Source organism: Anopheles arabiensis, chromosome 2 (genome assembly GCF_016920715.1).
Source record: "Anopheles arabiensis isolate DONGOLA chromosome 2, AaraD3, whole genome shotgun sequence".
Taxonomy (NCBI): domain Eukaryota; kingdom Metazoa; phylum Arthropoda; class Insecta; order Diptera; family Culicidae; genus Anopheles; species Anopheles arabiensis.
Window position 1 is genome coordinate 44481371 of NC_053517.1, and position 25207 is coordinate 44506577.

At 41.4% G+C, this 25207-nt stretch overlaps 1 protein-coding gene across 6 annotated transcripts in view; it reads right to left on the reverse strand.

Annotated features, from left to right (window-relative positions):
- The window catches only part of LOC120897497 (maternal protein pumilio), a 148211-nt gene that overhangs the window by 15887 nt on the left and 107117 nt on the right, over nt 1–25207 (reverse strand). For all 6 annotated transcript variants that reach the window (XM_040302445.1, XM_040302444.1, XM_040302442.1 and 3 more), the window contains one exon: nt 5373–5723. In XM_040302445.1, the coding sequence (XP_040158379.1) occupies nt 5373–5723 (351 nt within the window). The remainder of the gene's footprint in view (nt 1–5372; nt 5724–25207) is intronic.

Below are 25207 nucleotides of genomic sequence, written 5' to 3' on the forward strand. Positions count from 1 at the left end.
AACAAACCACACGCAGGAGGAAATTATCAATACCGGCCTATCACGACAGGTGAGTCCTCCTCGTGCACGCTCTTAAAAAAAAGGCCCGGTGTGAGGGTCTCGATTCCCGGAGACCGATCTTGAGTAAGAAGAAGAAACACGAAGGCAGCCACGGTTCATTAAAGTGGGCACGCGAGCTCGAGCTATTATGCTTCATGTATACAAATATATCACACATTTCGCTTGTAGAAGAGTAAGGGGATTAGAAATGTAAAGAAGCAGATAAAATATAGACTAATACGTTCTCGCTGGAGGAGCTTATCCGGGCTTCTTTCGCCCCGATAGTAATTGATTTAAAACCCGATGGTAGCTCCACTACCGCACAGTGCACACGATGTAACAACATTCCTTCTTCATCCTGATTTCCACGAAGAGCAATGGAAACATGGAACAGGCATAGGAAAAAAAAAGAATTGAAATGTGGAAAGATTCTCCACGGCCAATACAGCGTAGAAGCACTTTCCTTCGCTATTAAAGCACGCCACCACCAGAAGAGATCACTGATTGCACGCGAATTGCTAGGGAAATTGCAATTACCAAGGGGCTAGGGATCCACCGTCGCGGGTGATAATGAACCAACTATTGTTTTGTCGTGGTATCTCTCTCCTTGGTTTATGCTGTACACGAAAGCGCACACTGTTCTGGCGTGGCACTTGCAGAGAAAACACGCTGAGTGGGCATTGGATAAAATGTAAGCAAAAATTATAATGAACTTTTAAGCTTCCGGTCTCCATCTCCCACTTTTGCACTGCACACGGTCAGTGGAAAATTAAATTTATCACCGCCGGTGTGGAGTAAAGAAGTGGGAAGAACCGCTGCGGAGAAGAATTAAAGCAGAGTTCAACCAAAATATGTCAACAATATCGATTCGTCTGGATTATATTAGAAAACTTTAAGATATCCCTGAGCGTAACAATTTATGCGCTGTGGGTTTGAATGAGCGCTGTGGGTTTGAGCCTGATTTCATAACGAAACTAGTCTAATTCGTTCGCAGAAACCAGTAATTTTGTTGTTCAATCATAGACAGTTCATTCGTAGAGGCAGAGACACTCCTACCTGCCAGCTTTTGGGCTTGTCGCTACTAACATTCAGCGTACATCATCACCCTTCATCACTGAGACCCAGTAAACTAGCAGCGAAAGTGAGTCGAAATGAAAACAAGTTTTCCTTCGTGGTCGATAATGGGTAAGCCCAACTAGAAGCGAATATAGGGGAACCAGTTACTTTCGCCGGTTGGGTTTTATGGCACCTTATGCGCCATCTATATAATAGGGGGCCCCTTTTCCGAAGCTAATACTGTATACACGCGTGAAAACCAGCTCTCTTCGATCGATCGCATCGCTCCCGCTTTCCTAAGCATGCTTAATGTGATATGTTAATTGATGACGGTAATCCAGCATACCAGTCATTACACTCCCACCCACACACATACACACAAACACACACCTCAAACGCACCAAATGGAGCAATCCTCGGACGAGAATGTGCGGGTGTTTCACTTCTGTTTGGCAGCTTGCTGCTGTTTAGCATAAGTGACGATCCATGGCCCTCATCGACCCGCAGAGCGCACCCTGCTTACAAACGAACCCCTCCTCCTCCCCACGATCCCATTACGCTTTCACTTTTAATTTCGCCGACGTTGATGGATTTACCAATAGGAATTAAATTACAACAATGTCCCAGAAGGTGGAAAAACAGGACAAATCGCCACCATGGGTAGACCATTTTGTCATCGACCTTAGCTGGACTCTGTGCTGCTGCTGTGAGAAGGTGTGTGGTAGCATGCTCGCTAGCCCGACCGCCAATCGGGGTCGTCTAGCGCACGTTTCACGAAAAAAACACGTCATCATGCGGTGTGTTCATTGATAGTGTGTGTGTGTGCAGATAAAGGTAAATGACCGATCGGTTTCTGCTATAAAAAAATGCCACAATTCTTAGGAAACGTTTAGAAAAAACAGGACACGATTGGATTTTTCATTTCAATTTTCCCACAACCAGTATTTTGGATGCGATCCATTTCATCTCGCCACGTGACCGCCGCATTAACGAACAGCATGTTAGCAAAGACGACCAGCATGTTAAGCACCACATCACATCGTCTGCGGCGCGTTTTTGGTGGTGGTCTAGCAGACCAAATTACGAGTAAAAATCCGTTTGCAGATGATTTTTCTCTACTTGAACATGAACTAAAGTAACATTGGCTAACCATGCTAAATTTACATAATCTTTAATCCGAAATTTAGAAACAAAATCGCGAGAAAAGCATCGTAGAAAACTAAGAGAGTTCAAATCGTGCACACAGCACAATGGTATTCAGCTTCTGACCGTGACCATCAGAAAGCTGACCAGGGTCATGTTGAAATCCAAACACACACACACACACATCCACAATGCTTGCCTGTCTGTGATGTCTTCCCTCTCCCTTTCCCTTTTTCTTCCTCTCATATATGTTTCTCGATGAACTCCTCACATTCGCAACCTGGCGATTACAACATGGACTGAGGGTACGTGACCGTGATGACGCGACCACCACCCGGCGGGAAAGTGGCTCTGACTTCATACCTGTGTACATATTTATTTGGCCCAAGAAGTGGCTTTCTTTCACATACCAGAGCTGGGTATGACGCCATTAACATTGGATATAGAGATTACCACCGACAACAAGTTTTTTGCAGTGATTTCTACCTGTGTAGCAAACAAGACTGGTTCTTCGGCTGGGGTCAAGATCCGAAGCTCCTGTCGAAAAGCATTAATCCATGATTTAATTTCATCTTTACTCTGACCTATAAGTAGAGCAAGACTTGGAAGAAGCGCTTCCATTTTTGGGGAAAATTAAATCATCTCTGTTGGTAGACAGTTTTCCCGGCCTCCACCACCTACGGGACCGTAATAATCGGGAAAGCTCCGTGGTGAACGACCGTGACGATGACGATCGGAAAAGAGTATGTGGTACGTGTACTTATTTTCCACTTCACTCTTAACTCACTACCCTTGAATCACGCGCACCAGAGCAGGGTAATTTTTCGTTTGCAGACAGTTGCAACTGTTTAAAATAGGAGGGAAAAAGGGAAACAGAGAGAAAGAGAGAAAAAAGGAGAGAGAGAGTATAATGTGAAGGAAATGACGGCGTGTTACTTTATTAATGCTCGCGTGCAGACACATTTGCGTCTGGAACGTGTTTCCACACACAGCCTTCAACTGCCCGGAGGGAGGGCTTCAAACAGTGCGCCAGGCACCGGCGTTGTTTGTTGTGCAGCTACAGAAACTCCCAATTGCGTTGTGGTGGTATTGTGTTAATGAATCATTAATACCAATTAGCTACAGGCACTAGGAAAGGATATGGGGGATACCCATTTCGCTCGCTTTAGAGCACGGTTGGCTGGACGAATAGATTGACTTTCGGGTTGGGTAGAGATTTCCCCCTTTTACAACTTCACTTCCCTTCCTTTGTTTCCCTACTTTACAGCAGCAGCAAAAGCAGCAGAAACAAACACAGTTTGCCGAGCAGCCAGGTGCAGCAGCAGGCAGCATAATCACGTTAGGGTTGGCGTAAACTATTCATTAATAAATACGTCGGCCAACTTCTTCGCAGCGTACCCGATTGCGCGACGAAAGCCCACACCCTCCTTAACGGAGAAGGTTGGTTTGCGGTTGTGTTGTGAGAAGCAGCCAAGCATCCGTACTTGAATGGGTGGGTGGGGTGAAGAATTTACCATCGGGAAAGGAAGTAACCAAGCAAAAACTTTCCAACCGACACACACGCTATGCATCAACGAAACGCGTTGAGCCCTCTTTCCCGGACAAAGGTGGTGGTAATGGTGGTAGTGTCAGTTGAGAAATTTAACTCCGGAAGGGAACCAGCGGCTGATGAAGGTATTTAGTACTAAATTAAACAAACATCGTTGCCGGTAGTTGATAGGTGGAAAACGTCGGAAACGCACTGAAACTGATGGTGTATCATTTTCTCCATCTTAAGTAGAACTTTTTTAAAATAAACTTTATATTATATAAAGAACAAGTTATATTATAGCAATTTTAAAATTGTGTCCAGTGGGGAAGCACGATACTCATTTTCAGCTCTAAAACAAAAATCCTCAATTGTAGAATAAATCAACAACAACGATTTCCTAGAATATCTAAGGATGATAGTTCATTCGTCTCTACATGCTGCCAACAGCAGGTAACGGATGTTGGAAATGAATGAAACCAAACGAACGGTTTTCTTGGTTTCATCCTCTGTATGTGCCGATGACAGCAAGCAGAGAAGAAAAGCTTGCCCAAAACCACATCAAAAACCACCGATGGGGCCACCGATTTTGGGCCGTACGGTGGACGAACTTAATCCAATTACTAAGTTCTAATTATTTACCCATTCGGCTGGTTGGTGGAAACAACAACGCGGTGCAAACCGTCAAATATTTTGCACGAAAAAAGAGAGAGAAAGAAAAAAGAAACAGTAAAGAAGGATAGTAAAGAAGAAACAGTATAACGATGTTGTGCACGCGTTTTCGCAAACCAAAACCGAACTTTGTCGGAAAATTCTTTCACCCTGGAATGCGTTCTTTAGAGCTTGTGGCAGAGCGTGCAGCACACAGTAACCGGACAAAAGTTCAGCGTTCCCATTTCGCTTTATTAACCATCCGGTCCCACTCCATCGAGGTCTTCGTTCACTCGGCTGTGTGTTGGTGGCGGTTTGGTGTTTTGTGTCGTGGAAAAGGAACATTTTCCATAGTGAGAGATCGAGATCATTAATCTCTATGGTGTTTCACGTTTAGGTCTTTGGAGCGAACGTTAGCGGGAGATGCTGTTGGAAGTTGAACGTGAGTAAAGAACATGTAATGATTTTTCATCTCTCGTCTCAGCATTTTAAAACAATCATTCTTTGTAGTAGAAGGTCACTGGGAACGTTGTACACGATTAAAGCTTTCGTTAGTTTCATGCGCAAACTTCACTTTGCTGGATTGGATGGAAGGTTCAACTTCTCCCTTTACGGTGGTGTGTGTGTGTGGGGGGGTAATGTTTTTAAATATTTATGCATGTTTAATAATATAAAGCTTGATGGAGATAAATTGAAGGTTTAGTTAACGTACACACACTATACTCCTTCAATAAATACGGGCTTTAATTGTTAAGCTATTAGTAAACAACGTTACACACAAGACGAAAGGGTGCGCGCAGAGAGCGGGACAAATATTTCCGCAAAACTTAAGGATCAGCATGAGAAGAGGGTATTTTCACAATCAAACTTAATTTAACCTAATTGGGGTTGTTTTCCCCACCGGAAGGGGGCCTATCCCTGCGTTAGCATTCGACAGCTCCGCACCAAAGCTTACCTGATAGGGCTGATTTTCGGCTCCCTGTTGCGATGGGGTGAGCGGTCGGCGAGGCTGCGACTGCTGCTGGGGAATGGCCAGATTGGCCGGATACACACCCCACGGGGCGGGCGCATAGTACTGCGGTACGCCGGCCGCAATGAGCGCTCCCATGTACTGGTTCGGATCCTGGCCCGGGTTGATGACGTACGGTGGCGCCTGCTGTGCGGCGTACGCTGCATTATGCTGCAGGAACTGCTGCTGCTGGGCGGCCGACAGCGAGAGGGCCGACTGGGGCAGTGGCTGACCGTTCGGCGCACCTGGGACGGCCGAGTTGGCTGCGGTAAGGCCCGGATTAGAGCGGAAAAGTTGCTGCGTTGAGGAAGAGAAAGAAAAGAAACAGTGGTAAATAAATAAATATTTGATGATAACCTCCATAAAACTATGCTCAAACTTTTTACAACCAGCCTTCCCAAGACGGAAGAAGCAAAGCACAGGATTGTGATAGAACAAACGGTTAATTTATCATCGTTTTCTGAGCGCTCTGCCATTATGGATTCTCATAGTAGGATGACCAGACGGCTTTGTTGCCAGCATTTGAAACTGCTTGTTTAATCCCTTTTCTGTAACTTTTGTTTTCCGGACTTGGTTCAACAATTGTCAGAAAAAATGAAAGATTTTTCGCACACTATCATAACCCAACCGAACTATGGTTGTTTTCTGCTCTTTTTTTTAGCATTTTCGCACTTAACCCGTTCGGAGTAGATATGCACTATACAATATCATTCTCAAGTTTTCAGACCTTCCTTCGAAAAAAAAAAACAAATACAAAACCATCCCAAAAGCAGGCTCCATAAACGAACGAACAAACACTATCGTAAAGCGAACACGCCAAGCGAAACGCCAAAAAGAAATTTGAGTTTCCATTAGCAATATTTGTCAGAAACGAAAAAGGGGAACGACAATATTAGTTGTGGAAGATAACGGAATGGAAAATCTACTGAATCCCTCCCACCGGAAGCAAGTTCCACAAGTCCAACCACACACCAACACATTCCCACCATAGCCATGGAAAAAGCGACCGTTTAGTAGTTCCGATAGAATTACGGACACTGTGCAACAGAAAACAAAACCCGCACTCTGACCTCATCAAGGCAGCGGGCTTTCCATTTGTTTGAGTGGGTTGGAAAAATTTATGAACATCACCAGGCGCTACACCCACCCGGCGCCGCTTTTTCTGCAAATAACAGCTCGCCACAACCAACACACAATGATTTGTTTGTTAAGAAAAAAAAACCCTGCTTTGTGGCAGTGGCCAGTATTATGCATTGGATTTGTGTATGTGTTTATGTGTATGTGTGTTTTGTTATCTACTGCTGACCTCCGCCTTAATACTGGCTGGACGCTAATTTCCACCACAAAATTACGCTTTTTGCCCCAAACAAACAATGATATGCCAGAAGCGCTGAACGTATGGGGTAGGCAGGGAAGCGCACATCTTGTAATGAACATTTAACAGCGAACCACGGAAAAGCTTACTGCCAAAATGAGAAAATGGATAACAAATTGTGAGCGAAAGTCCTGCGAATTGTGCCCCACTGTAGAGAGGTTGACGGATTCGGTACCAGTCGAAAACAATGGCCCAATGCCTGTCGTCTCCCAATAGAGCATTGTGTTATTCTGTCCCGTAGTAGTTTGTTTGCCAGCTGTCAACTTATGAAGCAGTCGCTTCCAGCTATTGGTCTTGTGTGTAAAGGACACTGTGACCGGATGAATCTTTTGCCACTGATGAAAAACTGCCAGTCAGCGTTGGGAAAGAACTTACCAAATAAACAATACTGTGGAAGCCTCCATTCTATGCATTCCTATACTATCTATAGCTGTACTCGAGATGGGATGGTTTTGTTTTTGATCCCTTTAGAAAGTGAGTTTATTGAAGAAACACGGGATGCTATGATGCAGAGGTCAAATAATGTGAATTTGTGTTCCGTTTTTGGAACCGCTCCATCATCCTTCAGCGACAGAGGTTGCCACAGTAAACAGAGCTAGGATATTCGCCAATCGACATACACCGCCAGCAAATTACACCGAAGCTCGATCCTCCACCACGATAATTTTGCTCTCCCTAGACGACCAGCCCCCAGGCTCAGGTGGACAGGTCAAACAAATTAAACCACGGCAACCGTGGCAGATCGGAAAGGGTTTTGCAATTAAGCGCTAATGCACACAGCTTGATCTATTGATGCTTGATCATAGTATCGTGCGCAGAATGCTGGATGCGTAGTCGGGAGCACGAGTTTCGTATACGAGGATGTAAAAGATAATTTCCGGGGTTGGTCGATTTTGATTACGGATTTTCGTGCACTTTCACCCGCCGGTCAGGTGCATCCGAGTTCGCGGGAGTGTACCCGTTGCGGTGGATAAATTAATTAACCCAACCGGTACTCGTTTTGCGTACTGCGCGTGTTTATGCAATTACAATCGTCTACAGTTTTAAACTGACCCTTTTCATTCCATGCTTACTACCAGGCACACGCTCACCCACTGTCAGGTCCAGTCTGTAAAACCCAAAACCAACATCAATGTGTATGTGTGTGTGCGTATGCGAGTGTCTACAGTGTGAAATGATCCATGACCAACAAGTGATTTAGTAATGGACAGTTGGCGCGCGGCAGTTTTCCCGCAGAAATGTAATCACTGTGGTGGAAATACACACACCTTTCCTGCCGCTTTTGGAGGATATGCGAACATTACCAAACAGTGCCCCACATTTCGTCCCCACCAGTGTAGCGGTGTGTTGAGTAGCAAGCAGCATAAAGAAATTGAGATGCACAGCAAGTTCTCCTGTTTCAACTGGAGGGGGGAAATCTGAGAGCGGAAAGGTAAAGGTGGACAGATGAGATTCGAATGTACACACCACCCACAAGTGCACATAATTATACAGGAACGCGCTATTTGCTACTCCGCTTTTCCTCCCAGGTGCCACTTCTGCTGCGACTGTGCCGGACACCGTGGTTTCACAGGCGCGCGTTTCTGTCTGCTAGCACAAATGTGGAACTGCGAGCGGCGATGTTTGTCGGTCGTATTTGTTATGGAAACGATCAATTAATTTCACTTAATTATGGCTTTATGAGCGAGCTGAGGCCACTTTTTGTGTGATTCTTGTTGTTGTTGTTGTGCGATAAAGCACTCGAACACAGCGAACTCATCAACATTGTTTACTTGTTTTCGCTCGCCCCAAATACACGCGCGGTCGCGCATTTCGGTAGAAAGAATTGGGGAGATATGAAACATTAATTTGGTCAATGTACATGGCATAAACAATATACATAATTAGTACACAGATTTTTTTTCGTATGTGCTTAGAAGCGAATAGTGATAAATTTGAATGAATTAATTATAATGAATAAACCATCCGATAACAAACTTCACTGATGCGTGTTGTTTTTCTTGTTTGATTGCACTAAATGACATTAAATAAATATTGACTAAATTGATACTGACAGTATAGTACAAACGACTCTGCCAACATAAATATAAAAATTACATACTAAATGCAAGCTTTAATTCCATCAACTTTACCCATCGTCAGAAAGCGTCATGAAGTTCCCGAGAAGCAATCTCTGGATTCAAAGGAGACGACTAAAATGTTGCGCTCTTGGTTGCGATAAGATTGTGCACACGCAAACCTTCCAAGTAAAATTGACACACGCCCATAGAAGCAGCCTGTTAGTGTGCAAGAGAAAATGGATTTTTCCGGTAGAGGTGCTGAGAGGAACAGAAGAAGCCTCGATGATACGGTCCCGTGGTGTGGAATGTGGCTGGTGTTTACTTCCAGCTCCATGCACTTCCGGATCAGATTTGCCATTGCAATCAAATATCAAATAAGAGCTAACGAGCCAAGAAGGCACAGAGAGTGGGCGCAATGGAGGGTGGAGGCACAGCATAACGCTGGGTTTCCAGGATGCCAAAAGGACAGACATACACTCACACACACACAGAAACACATCGATCGAAGTGTAGCTGCAGTTGGCTGGAAATCGAATCAATGTTTGGGTAGCCTGCCCCTTTTCCTGCGGTTGCTGCTGTGTTTAGCACCAACAATCAAATCAACGGCACACGCTTTACGTCTTTCACGGACGAGTAGTAGTAGTAGCAGTAGCTTACTTTGTGGGCTGATTTTGCCCTTGTGGTTAAGCACACACACACACACCAGCATCCACCACGGGAGTATTCCCAGATTTGGTGACAATATGCTTTTCTGCACTCCCTTTTTGTGTGTGCTATGGGGCATGACGCATTCGGGCAATTTCTTTCCCTTCAGACAGTTCTTTTCAGTTCCAGCGAGATTGTAACGAGACGAATGATTTTATACGGGTGTGTCAGCATTATCACTCCATCGCCAGTGTTATGACATTGAGCTGATAGCAACAAAACGTACTGCTTTATCACCATATCGAATGGGACAGAAGAGCACATCCAGAAAAAAACACCTTATAAGACGATTCATTGCTCAAAAATGATTGGTAAAACACTTTTATGTCTTCACTGCGTAAAATGGAGATGCCGAATCCCAAACGGTTTGATGTATTCCATCATAACTATTTTGCATACTCCTCGTTGTGCCATAAAATAAAATAAATGTCTATCCAATTGCTAAAATGCGATACCGAGAAATGCTTTCAATCAAATAATAAAGACTCCAAAAAGGTATGGACATCCTTGTTTTAATGTTCAAAATTCGTACTGGTGACGAATGATTCACTTTCTCTGCTAAATGTCTTCATAACGCAGTAAGCAATTCTCTTTTTTCACCCTGTCATATCGATTACTGTACACATTCAGACGAACCTTCTGAAGCGTGGAGTACAGTTAAACGAATGCCTAAGTGAAAGGACTCCAGGTGTAGATGATGATGTCATTGGTGGTTAATGGTTCACTTGATGCAAAAAGACAAAACGCTGCACAATTCTCCACTGTTTCGCTATAGTAATGCACATTAATTTGTGCACTCCCTCTTTAACGTTCTGATCCTGCATAAGGAAATCATTAAATAATGTATAATTATCAGCGTTTTTTGCTCAGTAAGTAGTTGGTCATCTCTTTGATTCATGGATTGATTTATTGAGATAACTCAATACCCGTAAACGATTCACTTGGCTCGATTCGCACCTTTCACTGAAAACCAATGCAGCTGAGGTACTGCAATCCGATACATTCCAGATAATGAAGACGGTCTCGGAATCCTTTCTGACATCACTCGGAATGGAAACCTGAGGAAGTCGTTTAACCATCATGTACCTTATTCGGGTACGATGATACAATGTATTTCCCTTTATATTAATATAAATACAATACATACAATTTCAGTTTTAGAATAAAATCGTCGAGCAAGGTAGTTAATGCAGTTCTATGCAGTTAATTAATCTAACGTTGATGCAAAAAATACAGCATTGGTTTAAGGTGCATCAGCATCAAGGGGAAAAATCATAAGTTCTCAAATGGGCACCAGATTAGTCGAGCTACTCAGGTTTGCAATTATGGTACTGTGGAACAAACCATAACTCGCCGTTAATCTGCAGTTTTATGTTCATTATTCGAAGTGGGCAGTTAACTGAAACTCAGATCCATGTGTAGGTTTGCTACGTCGTTAATAAAGCGTTCATTAAACCGTTCTTCCCACAACAAACACATTATCGACGCACATTCCCTAAAGATCCTACACATCCGTACGTTTAATGTGCGGTTTTCGGTAAGGCTTATGTGTTCTATGCCTAAGCGATTGCACGTCGTTTAACGACTCAGTCAGGATGTGGTGTGGTCGATAGAGATAAAATTTTAAAATGGAAGTCAAGCACGCTAGAATACTACTACCATTCAACCAGAGGAAATGAAGACCTCCATGGAGTCTATACTGCTACTATCCAGATAAGAGTCACATCTAGTATATGTGAGCAGCTTGAAATAGGATAATGGCAAGTATTCCACATATATTTTAGGAGGCTTTGTAAAAGCCGGAAATATTGTAAAAGGTGTACCGCTAGCTATAACTATTCATTCAAGAAAGAATGTAGGTTTAATAAAAATGCATCAGGTCCTAGTTGAAACTCTTCAAGAAAATTATTATTTAGTTTGAATTATTTGAAAAAGTTTCAAAGACCCCCAGTCTGTGAAAAAACTGAACTGGTGAAACATTAGAAACTGAAAAACTGCATGCTCTCTAAATAACGCAGCCTAATGCAAAGCTACTATTCGCTTAAGAATTAAGTAATAGCCAAGGCAGTAAAAAGTCTAAAACAGATTGGGTATGAAAAAAAACCTTAAATCAATACTTGATCTTGATATGCATGGGTTTTACATAAGCCTGCCAGGAAATGTCTGGTAATCGGTCTGACTAGAGGGATGTAAGTAAATTTGCGTGAAAAGATTCCATCACACGGAGGAGATATTGACAGGAGGGTGGAGTTTAAGAGTTTGATGGTCAAGGATCAGGAAAGCTGCTGTTCGAACGTCATAATACATTCAGGCTTGCTCTACATCCGCCAGACCAGCTCTGGTGATGACGGTACGTCTGGCAAGGAAAGCTACCAAAAACAGACCTCTTTTTGCGAATCTCTTTCACCGTTCCTTCGAGACGTTATCCAACAAACGAAAAGAACATTCTCTGTATTCTTACACAAAAAGAAAATCCAGTTCCGGGTTTGCTATGAATAGCAGAATATGCGGCTACGACGATGATATAAATCCTTTCGCAATAAGTTCGGTACACGCGTAACCCAAGAAGCATGTCCTAATGTCATTTCCTCTGTTGTATCCCCATTATATACGAGGCTTGGAAAATCGCTTGTTCTATTCTTCTACATTCAAATAGCTGTTTCTTTGCCGGTCAATATGCAGAATACACTTACACTTGATGGGAGGAGCGGGTCGGATGATGGAATTTTTCACCATCATTTTCTTGATTTCGATAAGGATTCCTGAATAGATGGATCACATTGATGATGAAGTATATCGTTGAATAGCGTAATAAAAAAAAAGAGTCATAATCGTTTAACGTTCGCATCTGGGAGCTGTCACTTCCAGACCAACAGAAAGAGAGGAGAAGTGGTCGATACAAACACAGAGGAATTCGTTTTTCGCAAGCATGTCAGTACCCTCTAACGTATTACCTAGGAAATAATACTGAAAGGAACGCATGCATATCAATGCGAACCCTCTCAGTCAAACGTTTGCGGAAATGATAACACGATAACAAGGTAGCATAAAACAGCTGCTCGGTAGGATACACAACCATCTCTTTCTGTTATTTTTTACATGAGAGAGATAGAGAGAAATAGAGAGAGAGAGATAGAGAGAAAGAATGACAGACAGAGAGACAGAGAGAGAGCAAGTAAGAAATGTCCTGTGTACTACGCATTTCGGTAGAAGCCGCTTACCATACCATAGCGAGGATTTCTGCCTTTTGTGCAATGTTAGCAAGGCTGAATATGCCGCGAGCTGCCCTCTTTATTGATCATCCTCTTTTGGCTGTGATGGAAAGGCCATGCCGTTGACAGTTATCGAGAGACGATGACTAAGCGGTCTGCCGTAATCCGATTGCCGATAATCGCCGTTGACAGACCGCTGACATATGAGGGAGGATGATCGAAATGAAGTAACAGGGAATGAGTTTTTCGCAACGGGACATTTCTTTTATCGCTTTCCGCTCACCACTCTCACCACCCACCATATCGAGATCGGCTGCTGGAGAAAGATGTTAAATTTGTGCGTTCCACAAGGAATGTGGACAAGATTTATATTTACCATCGGTCCATTTTAAACCACAACACAGCACAGCGTTTGGGGCCGGTTTACATTATCGCATCAATCAATCATTCGGTAACGCATAATAACGAAACTAATCAATTGATAGTCTTTACGAGATCGCTTAGCGTGGATTTGCGTGGAAATACTGTTAATTCTTTCATACTTTTCAATTTTTTTAGCTTCTCGTAACTATCTTCTTGTTTTAAAATTAGTAATTATATTTCAAATACAATCGTGACTATAACAACCATTACATTCTTCTTTTCATAAAGGTTTGTTGCTGCTATTTCCATTATCGTTCATCACAAATCATCCCAATTGAACGAAATAATGCACAAATAATAGTTATACAGACAAAGTCATTATTGATTATTACTGATATCGTACGACATTTTCGATGTTACTTGCTTCAGTGTACAGCGTGTGAATTGTGCACACAAATTCCGGAATGTTGCAAATAGAAATTAAGGAAAATTAAAATAAAAAGGACTCACAGGTCTGGAACCGATTTACTGTGAAATGTAAATGCACACACAATCTGCATTACATGGAAACAAAATAATGTTCAAACTGGTAAAAAAAACCCTTGCATAATTTGCCGTTATGTGTACATGTGTGTCTGTGTGTGTGTGTGTATTTACGGCCATTTTTCTGATGCTGGGGAACAGAAACGGTATGTAATTGCAGCTCTCAATGAGCATCGATTGTATATCGATCTTACACCAGACCATACCAATCAGTTGCACAACTAGCGAGGAAGGAAACGGAACGTTTGGCGAAAGAAGTGCAACAAAATTGATGCAAAGGTATCTCCACCGACATAACCACCATCCCTCCCTCTCTCCACGATGGTTGTTTCGTATTATTCGCGGAAGGTTTGGTCGCGTGGACACGGGGCGCATCAGAGACACTCAGAGAATGAGAATAACAAAGGTAACAAAAAGTACACAGGAAGAAAACCAGTAAAACGAAGCGAACGAACGTTAGAGAAGTGCAATGACAGTGAGGGTCAATCGTGTAGTTTAAGCGGAGGACATGCTTTTCGGTGCCGAAAGTGGAATGACAAACTTAAGATAAAGCAAATGCAAAATGTGCAACAACAACAAAAAAAGAGAAAAAATTGGCGAATCCGAAAAAGAAACCACACAAAAAAGCAACAAACCCCGGAGAAGTGTTTGATGATGCATTCCCCAGTTGCAGGGCGATACGTCGACCGGGAGAAAATATGCACCAACCAACCTCAAATTGACTTCATGCTTCACGGGCCCATTTTCCAACGCAGATAGAGTAAGAAAGAGGGAAGAGGGAGGAGGGAGATGAGAGGGATGAAACACGCTTGTTCGTTCCGCCGCTGGAACGCCAAATAAGCTATAACGGTTGTTGTTTTGAGGAAATCTCTTTTCAACCTTTCTCCGAAGAAACTCTCCAGAAGTTCGTGCTTCACACGCACACAACCGAACCACACCTGTGCGGAGGAGAAGCAGCAGAAGGAAGAGAAGAAAAAATTGGAGCCTGCCTTCATTTCGGTTAGAGAGAAGAAGGTTAAATGTTGCGACGATCGACGCGTTGCGGGAAGCTTTTTAATGTGCGTTTCGTATTTTGTAACACATTCGTCGTCGGTTGCATCTTTCGTGTCATACATCTAACAGAGCAGATTGGGTAAGAGAGAGATAGGGTAAGAGAGAGGTCGATGACCGGAGCGTGTGTACGACAACGCTCTACATGCAGCAGAATTGCAGTTGCACGTAAAAACAAAAAAAAATAAGGAGGGAAAAGCTCTTACAGGTGTGTTTGAAGCAAACGGCGCGACAGCACACAGATATAGAAGGCGAACGAGTTTTTTTTTAAGAAGAAAGAGAGGGTATATGGCAACCACAACGACCGGTCGGGGGTAAATGAAACATAAAAATCGTGAGAACCATATAACGGGATCGTCTCCTGAGGTGCATTCATTGAGAGTAAATTATGCATTCTGGCTTACAGAGTTGTTTTTTTTGTTGGTTCGGTACGTTTTTGATCCCCTTGCGTTAGATAATATTATTTTTACTTACATTTTATAAACAAAATACAAGGCACTGACTGACGGACTGACAACAGTGTCGTAAGTTTGCAGGAAAAGTATCACACATTCACATTATTTGCAAAATAACTATGTCGGCATCTTTAAACCAACTGAACACAACAGTCAAGCTTACAACAAAGAAAACAAATTGATATATGAAGCCCGATACGGTAATGCACTATTTACCATGATGCCTGCCAACAAGAAAACGGACGTTTTCCGATAGTTGATAAATAATTCAAAGATCAGTCAACAGCGGTTCTTGAATTTAAAGTGCAGATACGGCTGAGACCAATGCAACAATCTTACTGCTTTCGAGCTAAAAAATTGCTTACTTTAAAAAGGATGCCAAACCAATCAGTGGTATAACATGAATAAAAAAAACTTTATCCGGTAGCCTTATTAAGTTGTAAGGTAAGCAAGTTTTCTTAAGAATGAAAATAAATCGAAAATACAATCATTTGATTCCACGTTGCATTCTGCTCGGTGTACATGTAGATAAAATATTTGTAATATCTATTCTAATGGACGGACATATTTGGAAAACATAGAAAACCCCCAAATCAAAAGGCAAGACACGAATTGAACCTTGGCAGAGCTTGCACAAAAAAGCAATCTAAGTTCAGGATCAAGCGACTAAGAAATCGGATTAGTGAAGCATCACAAACCGGGCTCAATGCGTAGGATAGTGAAAACATTGAGCCTGATGAGCTGAACGAAAAAAGGCAAGAAAACAGAATATTACTCCACGTGGGTACATGGGTGGTTGATCCTACGAGCTTGTTTTCTACAGTATTCCCATCAGATGCTGGATATATTTTTAGGTTCTAACATTCTGGAATCTGCACATTCTCCACCTACGAGCGACGAAAAGTATTTAGGATTCTTTTAAAGATCTTACATACAAAAATGAGGTATTTGTATTGTATTTGCGCATGTATGCAATATTCACAATGAATTTATTTCCAATAGATATCTATAAAAGAAATAAAAAATAAAATAATAGACGTAAAATAGACAGAAAATGGCATAACATTTGAATAATTTGTTGAATTTAGTGGCTTCTTTGGATGCGGAAAAATGACCAACACAAGCATTTTCTATTTTAATATTTTTAATATTTTATTAGTTAAATTATGATAACATTTACTTTACCCGCTATAATTATTATTTTTTAGTCCTAATTCTTCGAATGTTCCTAATTTGCCAGCACAGGCATGTTTTAAAGCAAAAAAAGAACATCAATATTGTTCTTAAAAAGAGGTTTAAGTAAAACAACCCTATTTATTAAGGGCCCTACAATCGATGCCACAAACGACTTCTGATAACATCTGTAACGTTTGAATTTTTCTTAAATAATCCAAGAAGAAAGAGATCGATAATCTGGATTAAAAGTGTTTTGTAAATGTCCTACCTAAACACAGTACAAATACGAACCAACCGACAGCAAACATCAATCCATAGTCATGCGAGAGCAAGGAAAATAAGGCAATAGTAGTTGTGGCGCTAGGGACTAAATATGCACATAATTAAATGGCAGAATAGTTAATCCCGTCCGATCTTAATGATCCTCCAATGCAAAGTGGCAGCACCATCGGAAGTAGCAGCACAAAGCACCAAAACTGCCTAATCTTACAAAACGCGTGCATAACGTGGTATGTTCGCCTATGCTTTCTTTAGTCTAGTTTTTGTCAGGAAGATTTTTTTCAACAGCATTGTTTGTTGTAGCTCTGAGCTTTTTCGTTAACTGCGATTATAATCTGGAACTGTTGTTTGTGGGGCTGAGTTCGATTATTTGAATAGAATATTGATTGGTGAGAGGGTGGAGGTGCTTTGCAAACGTGATCGAAGCACGAATGGTATAGGAACGTGAAGGGGAAAATAGGAAGGGAAGGTGATTTTGGAATACATCTGAATCCTCTAATACAACTTTCAATGAATTGGATTATGTTTTGTAGCAAGCCAACATATTCATTAATTCAGTACGCGCGCTTGATACGAATAGGGCAGGAAAGGTGAGTGAGCGTGCTTAAATCGAATTTGAATGATTTTTCGAATTATTGATCGATTGCTGGTAGACAAACAGCCACACATACAAACCAACCCACACAGCGGTTCTCCTCAGAGCTTTTCCATTAGATATGGAAAAAAACAAGCCAAGGGTACATTTTACATTCTTTTATGGTCACCGCCGGACCGATCCTGAAATGAATCCTCTCTGTGGAAGTGTGTGCTCTTTCAAACGAAACAATTTTAGATCCCCATTAAGGGGCAATGGAGCAAATCAATGTAGCCTCGTTGGCTAGCTGGGCGTGAGGAAATGATATTAATGAGAAAGGGATTTATTAACGCCCCAAAAAAGGACGCGTGAGGGTTCGGCATGCTTCACAGGATGCCGCTCACTGACGCTCTCTCTGTGTTGGCCTCAGTATATGGGGTTTATTGAATCAAACACCAACAGAAAGACAGAGAAAGAGAGTCGAACCTCTAAGACAGGAAAACGAAAACTCGCCGAACTAACACACAACACCTGGGGGGGATTCGTAAATCGGGCTAAAATATCAATAAAATATTACACCTTTCCCGGGTGCGCAAAAGCATGCCTTTTTCGGAACAGCTCTTCCTCTTCTAACCAAACTGGAACACAAACGCTAATCTAGTGGAAGGGCAATGAATGCCGTGGTGGCCGATTTATGGGTGCATTTTTATTTTAGGAAAAATTTACTTTAACAACACTCCATCAGCAACGGCACGTTGACCAGCAACTTCACGACTCAGATGAATAATTTTCATTCTTTGCGTAAGAGTAACGTAGAGGAAAGAACACTCTGCGCTCGACATCTGACTTTGTGTGTATGATTGTACCCAAACTATGTTTGCTGTAGTATATTTTATCACAAGCAACGATCAAAACGGAGTTCGCCCGATTGAAAGGTTTACCTCCCCTGCGAGCGCCCTTATATGTATGTGGCGTGTGTATGAATAATGAAAATAGTGTTTTATATTCATCCATACCACATTCATCAAGAGTGAGCAATAAAACGGAAGTTACGAAAAAACATAACGAAGTAAAAATAGAAGAAAAAAAACTAGCAGGTATTGCCGACAAAAGCCTGAAGATAAGGATTAGGAGTGGCATTGTTTCGCCAAATCACTATATTTGTCCATAGCTTATAACGTTAAAAAAATTAGGTTGAGTTACGATTAACTTTGCTCTCGTTGGATAAGCCAGGATTCCCAAGCATATCAGATTTTAAAGGCCACATTTTATTGAAACTGGGTTTTCGATATTGGTCACCACTTACTAAAAGCCTCGTGTTGCTGAATTAAAGTTGATGCTAGGTGACACCGCCAGTAACAACAACTAAGGGTTACCTTGTAATCATTATTCAGGTAAATTGATATTGCCCCGTGTATTCGCGATGGAAATGGTGTAAAGAGCAAAGTTAAAATTTTCCGAGCAAAAAAAAGGCTGCAGGTAAAGTAACTGATACACACACAACCATCATCCCCCGTATAGATGGTTTACTCATAACTGCGGTACACCCGGTTTAAAATTACTCTTTCGTGTTTCGTAAGACGTGGCAATGTTTGTATGATTCATTAAAACATAACTGCAACACCAACGGCAGCGACAACAACACCAACAACAGCAATGTGTATTAAGAAAATTCTTGTTTAACGTTGCCGACATCATGCTGATGTTGAACCAAGCCCCAAGCAACAGCGAAAGATCAGGATAAATAGCTAGATGACACTCGGCTGCCACGGGAAGAATTTTAATTATGCTCAAATGACCAACAGCTATACCCAATACAGTCTCCTAGTACACCTTCTATTTATTCAAACCAATGCAACGTCCAGAAGTTGTCTTGACTGTGGCTAGGCTAGCAACCGTTGACCGTTAGAAGATATGGAATGAGAATATTCTCTGGTACGCTGGGAGAAGTAAGTCAGGAATATAAATTCCAATCATATTTCCTTTCCCCAAGACGGACTCTGTATAGCTGGGAACAACCCACAAGCACTAACCTCAGCTAAAGTCAATACGCTAGTAAAAGACTCTCTGGTTTACGGTCTTGGCTAGTCGATAGTACGTAACAGCTCGAACACGTTTACATTCATTGAGTTTCGTGGACATTTAAAATATAATTATAAAGTATTTAAAAAAACATACACACAGAAATGCCCTTTCATGAAAGGACTATGAAACCAAACAGACCAAACACACCACAATCGAGCAAACACTTTAGTCAACTTGCAAATGGTGTACTCTACAATTACCAACCGACATAACCGACCACCTGTTGGGCCCCGAAATTTTCAGCAGAGGATATGCCAGTGAATTTTGTTTCTTCTAAAAGTGCCACTGACTGTAAATCGTGGCAGTTTACCCCAGGGCAGGAACCCCTTCGTGAGTAATTTGTTACTGCCCCTTTGGTCACAGAATTTCAATTTAAGTCAATAAATGTATCGGTTGTACCAAGAAAACCAGCCGGAAGGACACGATAAAGTAGATGATAAACATTACACATCCAAAACTTCTTGCCACTTAACTCCATTTTGCTGTAAGGTTACCTGACCAGAAGATGTATGATAGGTGAGAGGTATCCTAAAACTTATGCTTAGCCAGAGGTATTGCTGCATTCATCTCAACACCTCGAAGCTACAAAACCGGAAAACAGTAAGGCAGGCACAAGGCAAACCAAACCATCGTTACTCGTCCGGCACCCCACAAATGGGTCAATAAATATTTATAAACGAACTAGACACGTGCTATTAAGCCGATGAAAATGGATGAGCATAAAAAGTAATGCGCAAGAGAGTGTTCCTACTATGTAGCGCGCACATCGAAAAGGTTGTCCCCATCTTTCGGGTTCATCGAATTCTGATCTGCATCCATATTAATGGCAGACTATATTTACTGGATGGAAATAATTTCAAAATCATTGAATTCCGAAGAATGAACAACGGAACACACCGAAATAGATTTTGAGAAATAGACGAGCATTCCAATAAGCTTTCCTGAAAAGCCCTTAAGCGTTGAGTGTGGCGCCTACAATCAGACATGATAGCATAATCTCTCATCTAATTGTATTTCACCGTGTTGCGAAGACTTCAGATGTCAGCTAGACAACAGTTCATCCATCATTGGTATATAATCAAAATAAATGCGCCACTTTGCTCTTGCGGAAAGGGAAGGTTAAGCGATGAAGATGGATGCCACCCCGCCCATGATCCATGATACGAAATGGAAAAGATTCGTTGCGTATTATGTTCCAAAATAATGCAGAGAGTAAAGAATGTCTGTCAAAAAATGTGAAATGGTATGCCTACGCATTGCTTATAAATTAAATAAATTTAGAATGTTCATGAATAGCAAACGTTATGTGTAATATTATCTACGATTCCTGAGTAGAAGTGAATTTAAAACGAATTTTATTTTTGGTAACTTTTCAAGCTTTAAGCTTAGTTTAGTATACCATTCACTATTCAAATATAGCAGAAAATATTACGTTTGTTGTCAAAATTATATTAACATCGCATCTTGATCTACGTTGCTTAAGCAATACATTTCTGAGCAGCCTAAAAGTGTTTTTTCCAGGAATTATAGATATTGTGGACATTGAGATTGGGGAACTAATCATTATGTAAAGGCATTGCCTGTTCTTAAAATTTTTTTAATTTTTTAATTTTTTTTAATTTTTTTTTTAAAGTAAAAACATCACTACACACGTCTAACAACACACTGTTGAACTTCGCGACATGGTACAAAACACCTACGAATGGCTTATCTCTCAGCTCACTAAGACATATTTGAAGATAACTTAGAAACGATAAATACCGATGGAAACTCATAGCGGGAAAACGGGTCAAATTCCATAGCCAAAGATTCTCATTATGTGTCGATAATTATCTCGAAACTTGGTAAGTGTTTTCTTTCCCTACAACACATGGTCGCACCGCTTTTTCCGTTGGCGTATGTTGGTGCCGAGTGTACCCGACGGCGGCAAACGACCAACTTTTCGCATAATAAAAGTTTTCAGCGTAACGCCTCATTTATATCATGTTTCACGCGATGAGTTGGGCACAAAATCGGTGCTAAACGACGACAATCGCTAACGGTGTGAAATGTTAGTATGTGTTAGAACATTTTCAGCAAAATTTCTATGAACAATACCTGTTATGGTTTACACAATTAATTCATGCATGGTGATTTAACAACTTAGCAAGATTTTCATTGCAAGTTTCAAAATTTATTTTCTTTTAACACACGAATACCAAGAAGGCGTCTGTATTAGAAATCGCAATATACCAGAGATAGCATATGATTGAATTCATGGACAGGAATCATTCCCGCCTAGTGTGACAATGTTGCGTTTACATTAGATATCGCAACATACTAAGCAGCATGTTATTGAATTAATGAACTAGAACCATTTCCGCGACTCAGCATTTCCGTGTGACTCAATCGTGCAACATTTATTCGCTTTCAAACATAAAAACGAACGTTTAGCAGTTTCAAATTTGGACTTTCTCCTTTTGAGGTTGTAGCCGTAAAAAAATCATACTTTCCTCTCCCTTAGTGGAAGCGTTCCTTCCGGTTCCGTTATGCGAGAGTTGTGGTGAGCCGCCCATTTTTCACTACAATACCTCTTTCACGGTGGACAGTGAGGTGATGGAAAACTATGCCCCGGGCTGGGTTCGTAGGACGGAAATAACAGTTTCATTTATCAAAAATGTACATTTCAAAGGACAGCGTGCGACAAACCACTCTCATTGCTCCAGGGGACAAACAGGAGGAAGCAGTTACTTGAAAAGCAGAGTGTGGTCTTATCATTTACGACGTATAGCAGCATATCCAGCGTGCTACCCGTTTTATCGCACAAAGAAATGGCAACCGAGCGTAGTAAAAATAGTTTCTGCTATGTTTTCCACTCATAGAGGGAGACGATGAGCGATAGAGAATTGCGGAGAACAATACAGAAGAACAGATAGCGTACCAGCGTCATCACACAGCATTTGACGCAATTGCCTAACATTGACGTCCCAACGGCAACGGGTGAAAACAAGCAGCTACCCTGTCCTCCAAAAGATGTTACAGCTGTCAAAAAATCTGAGACATCAGGCTCATTCCCATTATCCTTCGAGAGGGTGGAGATATTGGTCATTCTGTCAACCGAAGTGAATAGTTCAGCAAACCAGCGCTGAAACAACAAAGAGCGCTAAAACGGCGTCGAGGACAAATGTGGACAACCGATAAGCATGAACGGAATGGACTGCAAAACGCTGGCGCAAATTGGTTACCCAAAAACTGTCAACAAGAGCATGACGATTGCTGTCAACATATCGTCAACTGTCGCAAGCATTGATAAGGAAATGACGGAATCATATTTCTTCTACAAGGTGACGAGCCTGTTCGTAAACAAAGAAGAGCAAAAGTGGTGATCCGAGGTGTGAAGAGCAAGACCAAACAAAATTAGGATGCCCGAAATGTTGGATAAAAAGTGTCCGGCCGAATAATAGTGTAAGTTTTCTAGGATTAGTTTTGATTTGGAGAAATATCTCAAAAGTTCACCACGTCAAACTATCTTTCAATAACCCAACACACGTACCAGCATACGGACAATACCCCTCACATATATCCAAAACTACCAACTATCGATCGAGTTTTATGAAGATTGATAGGGGCCGAGAGGAGACTTGTTCGATTTAAATTAACGATGAAGGCATGCTGAAACCGTCTGTTCTACGGTAGGCTCTAGGCACTATACATAAGTAATGCAGCTTTATAGCTTTACTCACTTAGTTGCGTTACCTTGAATGCAGTAGGTCAGCGAGATGTCTTAGCGGGGTATTTTTGATAGAAACAAAAGCAATACACTTCCGAAACAATAATTTCGGTTATTTAGTAAACGATAAAATTTGCAAGAGTAAATGCCATCTACACCTACAGAGAATCACTTCTTTGCATCAATTGTAAGGCTTATTCATTGTACTCTACTAGACATGGTTGTTTCAGATTTGAATTGTCAATACAGGGAATACTTTAATCTGAGACAGAATACTTTATTACCAGGACTTTATTTAAGCGATAGAGACATCAGCATGAGCCTCTCTCCCACCCGTATGTCGTCCGATTTAATACGTCTTTGCAATTAATGAATTTAAGCGAAATCGAGGTATCACTTTTCAACGTTATTAAAGTGGTGGAAGTGGTGGCAGTAGTGTTGTAGTAAGCTTACGCTCCTCGCTGTTCGTATAGTAAATTTGTGTACTTACACGCTTGGGACCAAATGTCCCCAAGGTATCAACCATTTAAACGGACACGCAACAAAACAGGCTCTTTTCTTTGTAGGATGTAGGTGTTTGGTAGAAATGATGTTGCGCTTCCGACTTCTTCGCAGAAAGTGGAAAATCGATACTAATTAGATACAATATATTTTCTAAACTGGTCGTACCAAAGCGCATACACTATCTCCCTTTTCCCTACCACTTTTCATAGCCTCACTTATATACAATGAAGGATGAGTTTGACGTGTTTTGTGATGAAGAAAATTACTATTCTGCGCCTATCGCATTCTGTGGAATGCGCAAAATTTAATCACCCACTCTTTAGCGGACATCATCAGTAGGTGCAAGATAAGCAACAGGTTGTTTTATCGGTAGCCGTTCATGGAATGGTAGGAAAAGCTTAAGGCAGAAACAGGGAAAAATAAACGCGCTCGTGTATCCTTCTCACTTAGCCAGTGAGTAGAATAGACTGCATTTGTGTAAGATACTATGATATGAAGTTAATCAAGTTAATCAAGGTATCATTTCTTAGAAACGATAACGACAAAAAGTTGTAAAAGAATACTGTTCAGTAATTACTTTGGCTAGTAAATTAAACGTATGATATTCATTGAGTCCTTCAAATGAGATATTTACTTCTCATACTCACTTATTTTACCATTCTATAAATAGGACACGAAGAATTGTTAGTAAACGGTGAATGAACTGACTGACGAGATATAAATAAATATAGGAGTTCGTTGAAGAGGTACAAGCGGAGAGAAGATGTTAAGATAAGGTTGTGTTTACACGAACAGATAAGTATTACCTACTAAGCCATGTCTATCCAATTAAATGGACGTTTGATTTTCCAAGCACCAATCCCGTTAAAGATAGAACTAATATTACAGGAACACTCGCATTACCTCACAAATCAACCTAACTCGAAAAGGTTGCGACATTTTTCCTTCATTTCTGTTCTTTATCAGATAACAGCAATTTCCTGCGTCTCATGTCCGAAATAGGAAGATTCTATTTTAGTCGATCATTATGTTACTTACTTTAAATTACAAATAAATGGGTTGAGTTAAATTTCTCTCCAAACTGCGTTCGTTCGGTCAGTCAATCCAAGAAATTACCAGAAAAAGAATCCTGTTCGATCGGTTTGTTCGGATCGCTGCCTTAAACCAGATATATTTAATCCTATTCGTCTGGTCGGTCAGTAGTCGGTAGTAGGGTACGGAAATTCCTTCCATTCGTGCCATTCACCAATCCATAATAGGAAAATGCTAGCTTATGCTTCGGGGGTGATTTTGACATTTTCCACAACGTTCCGCACACAATGGAATGACGTGACGCGATAGCGCAGCCGGTGGGTGTGGTGTAAAAGGAGAAAACATCGACAAACCGCGCTCAGAGTTCCAAGTTTTCCCGTCGATGTCATTTCAACATTCTTGAGAGTTTTTCCAAACAACGCGCTATCGTCCGACATACTCTTCGATTGAAAAGAAGTTTCGAAAAATCCTGTTGCAGCGATCGCGTACAGCAGTCACTCTATCACCTGACTTGGGTGGGAAATCCTCCACCTCCACGTTATTCGTCACACCAAAAGGCGCGCGGCGCAAGGGAGAAAAACGAGCTCTTCAAACTTTCGACTCCTTCTACTTCCTCCGGCAACTTTCTTTCTCAACACGGTTTGAACGAGTTACGTTTG